Consider the following 10,323-nt stretch of genomic DNA (forward strand, 5'->3'; position numbering starts at 1 on the left):
TAGGATCTATATCACTTTAATCAAATCTGTTCAGTTTCATCGCTTCAAATCAAGCTAAACATCTCGCTCTTCATCGGTTTTTGATCCATCAAGTTCAGAATTGATATCTATTTGAAATCAACTATTCTTTGAACCAACGCACTGCTCGCACATTAATTTAGAGAGGGGCAAATGTAATACCCTAAAATGGTCATCTAAACCATGGGCCCCTAATCTCAACAACATCACCAAGGTCCTAACCAAAGGCAATTAAAATTAATCTTGAGCACACAATTAATTTCTTAAATCATCAATGTCACATGGCAAATTAATCACTCTCAATTAATTAAATAATTATTTAATTAATTGATCATTTCAAGTAAATCATTTTTAAACAATTATCCTATTTATTTTATTAAATATCTTTTGTATATTTAATTAAATAAATCAATTTGCCATTAAATCACAAAAAAGGAATTAATTGGAAAAAATAATTCAAATTTGAGAAAAGAAATAAAAAAGGAATTAATCTTGGAAATCAAATTAAAAATTGAACAAATATCAAGATAAACAATTAAAACAATTAAATCTCAAAAATGAATGAAATAGAGAATAAATCAGTTTTTTATGATTTTATCTTAATTTTAGTTCAATTTCCTTTAAAAATGAGAAAAGCGGCCAATCACATCAATTCACCTAGATTGTGCTTCTTCTTGGAAAATCTTGACCGCTCATCATCATTTGATCTCAGCCGTTGGTTTCTTTCAGAATTTTCTATAAATTCAGGCTCTCATCTCCTAATCAAGGATCCTGGAGAATATATTGTTATCATTTTGTTTTTGCTCTAGGTTCACTAAGATTTCATATTGAGAATATTTGCATATTTGTTGAATCATTTAGCTTAATATTTATTCATAGCTTGATCGTGTTAGCCTAATATCCATTAATCTTGCATATCTTGCATTTATCTAGCTTAATCTTGCATCCATTTAGCTCAATTTCATACTCATAGAGATTAAATCCTTCGTTTAGATGTTGTCTAGTCACTGATATTGCATATAAAAATCTGAGAGCAAGACTAAACTCGCATCTACTAGAAGGCAATAGGTTGCTTTGTGATGGTTTATTATTCATTGTTGATTGATTTACTAACCATGCATCTAATGACTTAATTGAAGTGTTGTGTATTCCAAATAGAGATGTGATCCATTTTTCACACACACAATATTACACAGGAAGAATGGCAGAATGTGTGAGCGAAAGGGAATTTATCTCATCTACAAATATCAACATCTTGGAAGTATAACAGTTTTAAATCAAGATGAATATTTTAAGAGGTAATAAATCTTTCAAAGTATTTAGGTCTAGACAAAAACTAATGGTTGAAAGTTCAAATTTGTGACACATTTTTACAAAGGAAATGTCTAACACTAATCTAACTTTTTAATGTCAACCAGTAGAAAGAGATGTATATATTTTACCTTTTGAAATAATATAAACTAATGAAATACATATTCTTTAATATATTTTATCTTCTTTTTTTCAAAGAAACAAAAATTGAGTGTAATTTTTTTCTAAAATTGACACTACAATTGAGTTGTTGATAAAATGCTCAATATGAGGTTAGAAGGGATGCCTCTTTTTATAGTAAATTTTTGCTTCATTTTTGTATATTTATAACTTGAAATTTTAGAGAAAGAATTATTATTTTTCCAATTCAATAAAATATATTTTTTAAATAAATCCTAAGTAAAATTTGTGTACTAAAAACATTATTCTTTTAATGGATTGCAATTTTTTTCTTAAATTTATTAAAAATAGAAATATTGTATTGTCTCAATATAGAATCTCTTCTCTACTACATCACATTTTTTAAAAAAATAGTATTTTCTTGAGAAGAAAATTGACCTTATATTTTGGTGTTGATGAATTATTGTTGGAAAGAAAAATAAAAATAATATAAGAACTATGTAAAATAATAATGTAATGATTTTTTGAAAACTACACTTATAGATCTATATTCATTTTTATAATATTATTAATATGATAAAATTTGCAAGAACATCAAGGATTTTTTATATAAGTTTACCTTTTTTGTAAATTGGCCCCAAAATGATGCTAAATTTGTATTTAATAGATACCTTTAATTGAAAAAGTTCTAATTAGATTAAATTGGGAGATGCCTGAACCATTACATAGCCGCTACTATGAAGAAACCTAGGGACTCATGAGGAGTGAGATTCCTAAACAAGAGTGCTAGGTGCCAAAAAATAATAGAACCCAATAGACACGCAGGACCAAACACCACTAAACCCAAAGATGAGACTAGACTAAACTAAGAAAACATGACAAAAATTTTTATAGACATGCCACCACCGAATACATGAGCCAATGACCTACTTGGTGGGGGGCTTCTCAATTTTATAATCCTAGCTCATTGCTTTCACTTTGTCATAGAAGTAAAGCCTCTTGTTTGAAACTTTACCAGATGACATAGTAGGGGACTTTGGGGTAGCTTTCACCCTAGACACCAATGGCTCTAAAATGGTAGCACGAGAAGAATCCCAATGATGTTTCTTTCTTGTCTACCTCCTTTAGTTGAAAATATTTTTAAACCTAAATCTTATTAGTTAGGATATATCTAGCTAGAACATATCTATGACCAAAATTAACTTTTATTGGAAATGCTTAAAAATTCATTGGTGTTGGTGAGTTGGTATAATGTGAGATAGATGTCTAAACTTTCATGTCCTAATAATAATGTAAAAAGAAAGAGCAACTTGAATCAAAATCTATTCGTAGGGTTGGTTATTTAGATGTGGAGATAGAAGGTGAATCATAGACAATTTTTAATACATTTAACAAAGGCAATTATCAAAATTAGAAACTAAAACATATTTTAGAATAAGATTTGGAATAGAAGGCTAATTTTGTAGGATTGTCATATTGTATTGTCATAAGTCTCAAAATATAGTGGCACATTAGTCAGATAACCAAGGTATGATTCTATTGGAATTCAAATTAATTGAAAGTAAAGAGGATAAAGTTTTGAATGGGTTAAAATCTATAATTAAAGAGGATTACAAATTGTTAAGTCTTAGTTGATGTGGTGTGGTATTATATATATATATATATATATATATATATATGTAGAGAGAGAGAGAGAGAGAGAGAGAGAGAGAGATGTGAAGATTCCACAACTTTAATGTATATTTATTTTATATTTTTATAACACGCATTATTTTTTTGAATAGATTTACAAAATTTTATGAAGCATGATTCATAGAGATGGGATTATCTATGACATTTTTCTTGTTTCTATGGGTTGTGGTATATGAAGGGTTGAAGTTCTTCTTGTAGTTTTTTGTTGTTGTTAGATTGTGTTCTATTGTTAGTAAGTATAGAGTGTGGAGAATCCTCTAGGGACCTAATACAGCTTGGTAGCTATCACAAACCATTATCTATGAAATATTTTCAACTATGGTATGGAAGGAAATATTATTTTTATTAAAGAAATTATTAAACAAGGAAGGTTTGCTATATAGTTAGTTATTGTACTTGGGAAAAATGATTCTTGTTGATTTCAAATAAAATTTGAAGATATTTGTAGTACATAATGAATTTAGTGATTGTATCCTATGAGTGTTAGTCCGATATGAGGATGAAAGGGATGAGGAATTAAAATAGCTAAATGAAATAAGGGATCTTCAAGAAATATTTTTTATGAGGTCATCAAGAAGATACAAGACATCTAATACCCATGAATTATTGATCAATAATCAACTATTGGAAGCATTTTGTTAGGATCTAGGGATAGTAGTTCAACATATGTTGGTCTCATTCAACAATTAAATGTTGCTCACTTATGAAAGATAAAATTCTTGCAAGTTACAATAATTGAGGTCATACATGTTAATAACCTTCATTGTGTTATTTTGGAAAATGGTTTGTATTTGATTCTTTTGTTGAAATTACTCAATTATCTAGTCTTCAATGGAATTTGTAATAGGTTTTCAAAGAAATGGGTCACTGCACTATACCACCATAGGAACACATAAACCATTGATAAGTGTAATAGACCATATATACCCCCAATAATATAATTAATAAATATAGGAGGAGAATAATATAGTATAGATTAGTTGATCATACTTATGAATGAGAGATTATCCATCAATTCCCTCATATATAGAGGGGAGTCTTAACTCCTTAACCAACCAATCAAGTTTGAGCTTAATATCAAGGGCGATGAAATGTTGAAAGACTACTAAAAAATACTTGTACTTGTTGTAAGGACTTTATTGAAAAAAGTAGGGGGAACTTCTTTCTCTACCATTCAAATATACCCAAGAGTTGATTGGACCAATATGGAATGAAGCATCACTATATTCTATATTAATATATTAACATGTTAATTCATATTCAAAGTAGGTTAATATTATTAATATACTTCTTTATTTATAGTTTAACTAGTATTTCAAATATATTTAATGTAATTTCATCTACTAACACTAATTTATATCAAGTTAGCAATTAATAGAGATTCTCTTGAGCAATGCTAGATATATCGAATATCTATCTATTCTTATTATTTAAAAAACAAAAAAAAATCTATCATAACAAACATTGACAACTTGCACCTTTATTTATATAAAAATTGATATTCTTTAATCTGATAATATCATAATCTTATGAAAATATATTCCTATGACCTTTTTTCATGCTTCAACCTTATGATAAATCAAATCATACAATATGATTTTATGCCCAAATATGTAAATAAGAGTCATACACGATATGATTTTTGTGAGGTCCTTGTCTTAAATAGATTGTACATATGCTAATCATAATGATAGTTATGAAACTATTTGAATGCTATTATTCAATATCCAAAGGTAGAATTATTATGATGGGAGAGGTTTGTTGGCCAAAAAGGATTTGGTCATAGTCAAGGCTCTAGAAGGCTGATAACTAGGCACTTCATGCCCTGCGCCCCTCACAGTTGCAAATGTCAAGCCCTTGTAAATTACACTATAACCCCCCACATCTAGCTCTGTGTTCATCCAAGGATACCATGCTTTCACAATTGGAATCTTTAATGCATTAATGGAATATCTTGTACCAGTAACAGGAACCACTGCATCCACATCTCCACTACAACCAAAAGTATTTATCATTAATTAGTTATTGCAATGAAACAATTATCATTAAACACTTTTTCATACTAATTTTTTTTTTGGTCTCTTTATACCTGTAGATGAGTATTCTTAATCCAGCTGCCATCATTCTTCGATAAATTGGAAACATTGTGGTTGCATTGCTGCTATATGAAAGTACGCCACTATTCAAAGAAGAAGAATGGAAAAATCGTTAGATGGTAGTCTACCAAGCCTTAAACTTTGTGAGGTCACACTAATAGTCATCCTTATTTGGAAATATTAAATGTATATAGTCATACCTGCATTCAGTCCATTCATAAGGCAAGTTTGTTATATTTGCATGAATAGCACTTTGCACTTCTGGTGTGTTAAGGTAGGTTAATACATAATCAGAACTACATGGATCGAATCCATCTAATCCATTCGTAGAGGTATCATCCTGCAACAGAGAGAGTATGGTGTATATATTTATTTAAAATCTATAATACGATAGATAACATTACTACTTTAATAAAATTTCTGTCAAAAAAATTCTTGAAAAACCATATTTATATACTTACAATAGAAGTAGAAGACGCCCACTTTAGATTATAATCAGAAGAGCAAAGTGGTGCATATATATTATAGGGATCTATTTGTCCTTCGGTAGATTGTGCTCGAGATGGAAATGTGTTGTGTGTTGTGTAGCTCAAAGGAGATGAAGTGCAACGCTGATTTGCATAATCTTCATCTGAGATCAATGCATGTGACCATGCGTAATCGGTAGAACCACAGTTATCTGTCTCCTCATTCATTATCCCATTTCCAATCTATCAACACAAATTTCCAATAAATAAGAATTTTACATAATTTACAACATGAATGTTTATTGTTCACCATATTTCCCTCACATAAACGGTCATTAAGATTTAGTATACTTATAGGCATTTTAGAAAAAGAGCATAAATATAGTTGACATGCACAATAGATCAGTTTCAGAGGAGAAGGGGACAGGAAAGGAATCGCACCATAACTCCCTTGAGATTTATGAAAGATGTTTGGGAGTTCTTATTCTTAAGAATAGTGTCTGCTAATTCAGGCACATAAAACCCTGCACGCACAAATAAGACAACAGAACAGAGTTTATTTATAACATGAAGACGAGCTTTCTGTGTTCAGATATCATAGAATTACTCAAGACATACCAGCGTAGCTTTCCCCTGTTATATAGAAATCTCGATTCTTATACTGTGGAAATCTTTCAAACCAATTTAGAAGAAACGTGTACGCGTCTCGAGCTATTTACCCATGAAAAACATTGTTTCCGTTAGTAAATAAATGTTTAAACACGTTATTTTTATGAAGAAATCTTCAGTTTATGCATTCATGTCACAAAATCTCTTTCATAATTTATTAATTGAAATACCAGTGTTATCATCATTCGCGTTTCGATAGTCAGAGGTGGTATTGGAGTATGAAAATCCAACCCCGGCAGGCGATTCCAAAAACAGGGTGTTTGCCACTGCAAAATACAAAAGTTAAATGAAACCTGAGGAATGCTGAAGATTTAGTTGGGGAAATCCTCTGATATAAATGATTGTAACCAACTGCAGATAACTATATATATATAATTCTGTTGTATCCATCAAAATACATTATAAAGCGTGGGGTAATATATGTAAAACCTTGGTTCCATGCATATGGATTTTTAGAAAGAGTTTTGCCATCTGGTTGTACGCGGAATGGACCCAATTCTGTCATTGCTCCAATGCCAAAAGATGAGCATCCCGGCCCTGATACAGATAACTTGCAACAGTCAGTAAGTTGTAATCTTACTTTTTATTGATCTTTAATTAAAAAAGAGTGATATATTTGGTGAAGAGAATACCTCCATTGAGCCAGAGGAGCACAGGCTTTGTAGATGGGTCTTCAGTGGCCTCTGTAAAATAGTAGAAAAGTGCTCTCCCCACCTTTGCATCAACCGTCACATACCCCGCATACTGTGCAAAAGTTATTCCTTCTGGCTGGCCAGGCAGAGCAGTTATTTTGTCATTCTCCTGCAATCCGTCTTGAGCGTATTGATTGAGCTTCCATCCATATTTACTGCTAGTGGAAGGAGAAGGAGCTACCCATTCCTTTGCCTCACTCGTCACACCAGACCTCCTCTTCTCTACAAATTTCGACAACACTTCATGCCGACTCAGCTGATGCGAAGAATGAACCAGAACGGCAAATACTATCGCTAACACTATTAAATTTTTCATTTTGAACCCGCCAACAGAACAGATTTACTGAAGAACAACTGGAATTGAACCTCAATAAATAGACCCAATTGTTATGTTGCTCCAGATTCTCTCAATTAATGTACGCCTCCCCTTAAGTGTGAGAGCAGCTTGTTGAAGCTGAACCATTAACGTATTGGAGTTATGAATGCATTGATTAAGACGGTGAGATATTCACCAATTTGGGGTGTGATGTTTGGAAGAATTCGATCTCACCAATGTTATGAATCTGTTTTTCTAGAATCATTACGTGTAGTTTGTTCTACTTTATGTCGGATTCCGATAAATATGCCATCAAGCTTGTTACATGTCACATTCTCCATATAATAATGGTTTGTTTGTTACAGCTGCTCCCTACGGAAGTCGTTGTTGTGATGAGAGTCTTTTTAATTTTTATTTTTTTAGTTCAATTTAAGCTTCGTGGACTCTATACCTTGTATAAAAGCTGGTTTAGCTGGGTGGAGGGCACCCGGACCATCTTTTTGTGTTTTTGGAGGTTGTTTTTATTTCTAGTTTTGGTCTAGTTCTTGGTTGTTCTTCTTGTTTTTTTGGTGTTTTTGTCTTTAGCTAGGTGTTCATCTCTCATGTGCTTTAGCTGGCACTTTTCTGTGGATATGTAATGGTACGGGTCTAACCCGCTTTTAATTTATCAAAACAATTATGATAAGAAAAGTATCAAACTCATCAACTAGGGAACCATAACCAAAATAAGAAGTCAATCCAAAATGGTACCAGCCATAGAACACTTAACCTTGGACCGAATTAAAATCCATTACAAATAACAACGTCTAGTTTTGAAATATATATTTTCTTATTGTTAGAGATATTTTTCTATTTATTAATAAATTTTTTTACAGGGGACTCAAACTTGAAATAACATATATTACAATTTTTCAAAAACTTATAATTTTGATTTATTTTTGAAAATAAATGTTTAACGAATCTAGACATCATTCTTACATTATGAAAAATATTTTATTTTATAATTATTTATAGTTTAAATTGTGTTGTTGTATATGAGAGGTTTTAAAAAATACAAACTAGACTAGTAAAAACATAATAAAAAAATATTATTAAAAAAATAATTGTGACCAAACTTCTTCATATACATCATTGTATGAAAATAATTAGAAAAATACTTTTAACTAGGTCAAATTATGTTGGTCATACAATGTGTGTTTTGACCCAAAACATACAATTTAAGAAAAGCCACTTTTATACATTCTCTACAAAACCAATTTTTTATTATGTGGATATTAGAATAAATTACATATTTGAAAAGTAGAAAAAAAATATTACATTTCATATTTTTCCATCATATTAATATTCTCTTTGTAAGTGGTTCAAATTTTTAGTCCAACTATGACAAAATTTGATTGTCAAGAATAAAAAATCTTTTTTTTTTGATAAAAAGGTAGATTCATTATCTTGCAGTTACCCTATAAGAAGTAAAAAATGTAATTTACTATCTCAAATCATGTATATCCTTTGTGAGGTTCCCATTAGCATCCCATCCTCTAAAAACAACATTATGTTAGTTACTAATTAATTCGAATGTGCTATTGTGAAAGAAAATTTTCATATGATGATATTTAAGAATTGAAACAATAAATAAAGTACTCATCACTTATTATTAGAGGCATCAAAAAAGCCACACATAGAACCATTAATGTTAAAATTAATAACAACAGATAAAAGAATTCGTAAACAAAAATCAAAGATTCAGGAATCATGAACAAGATATAAAACACCAGATTTATAGTGGTTCACCAAATGGCTACATCTACTCTTGAAGTAGGGGAAATATATTATTCATTAATGGTTTCTCAGATACATTTCTTATACCAACAATAAGCTCTTTATAAACAATCATAATCAATATTATCTAGAATATGAAAAGCCAAGAGTTATGGAGGGAAAACAAACGGACTGTTGGGTTTCACATTCAACAATCTCCCACTTGAAACCCAACTTTAATGCCACGAACAATAATATCGCCTATGTTTCCATTCTTAACCTCACATTTTACACAACCTCAGAGAAAATATGCAAGACTTTATCTTCTGATAAATCTATTCATGGACACTCCAGATCAATCTTTTCCAACTCAAATTAGAATTAATAAAACTTAAATCTCAAAATAATTATATCCCTCAAAATTTTAACCTTCATAATCCTCTCCACATTGACAGTCCTTTTATCAAAAACGTTTGAAGAAACCCCCTGTGCAAAATGCATCGACTTGGTAAATGTTGTAGATCATCCCCAAACAGTTGGTCCATGCCTGTGAAGAGTTTCCAAATATACTTATTCAGGCTTCAAATGCCTAGCATCATTCCAATATTCTTCAGTGTCTGACTGAATACAAATGACAAGTTGGTCAAACCCTTTCTCAACTATAAGCCAACCACAATTCTCCAAGATGTACTTTTTTTTTAACCAATTCACATTTTGATTTGGTGCACTAAAATGAACATCTAAATGCATTTAAGACAAATTCACACTTTGATTTGGTGCACTAAAAAGGACATCTGAATTCATTTATGACAAATTCACACTTCAATTTGGGTTTAATGAATACAAATTACTTAAATGCATGCTATTTAATTAATGTCTAATTCCTCTATCATATAAATAAATTCTTTGATTTATTGATATGATTCATGACATTTATTTGTCCTAAAATCATTTGCACATCATTTAACAACCCATCTTATCATACCACATCGAATTGCCACATCAACATGTCTCTCATATAATTAAATATTCTCAAATATTCCTTTCTCCAATTCTACTTCTCTCTTCAGAGTCCTCTGAAATAACTAATCCTGCTTCTTTAGCACAAACATCTTAATGTATTCAAATAGAAGAGAATTCCTTTGCATCATCGCCAAACACACGACCTGAGATTCTACCAACATCAC

General features: G+C 30.6%; 1 protein-coding gene across 1 annotated transcript; it reads right to left on the reverse strand.

Annotated features, from left to right (window-relative positions):
* Positions 1-4,791: 4,791 nt before the first annotated feature.
* On the reverse strand, positions 4,792-7,381 carry LOC131043848 (serine carboxypeptidase-like 26). The gene is made up of 9 exons (XM_057977080.2): positions 7,006-7,381; positions 6,803-6,910; positions 6,544-6,639; positions 6,323-6,415; positions 6,146-6,228; positions 5,699-5,947; positions 5,438-5,577; positions 5,231-5,320; positions 4,792-5,133 (listed from the first exon to the last, which is right to left on the reverse strand). Exons 1-9 carry the CDS (start codon positions 7,379-7,381, stop codon positions 4,884-4,886), a joined length of 1,485 nt encoding a protein of 494 aa, XP_057833063.2. The 3' UTR covers positions 4,792-4,883.
* Positions 7,382-10,323: the final 2,942 nt, after the last annotated feature.

The sequence above is a fragment of the Cryptomeria japonica genome, chromosome 2 (genome assembly GCF_030272615.1).
Source record: "Cryptomeria japonica chromosome 2, Sugi_1.0, whole genome shotgun sequence".
Lineage (NCBI taxonomy): Eukaryota > Viridiplantae > Streptophyta > Pinopsida > Cupressales > Cupressaceae > Cryptomeria > Cryptomeria japonica.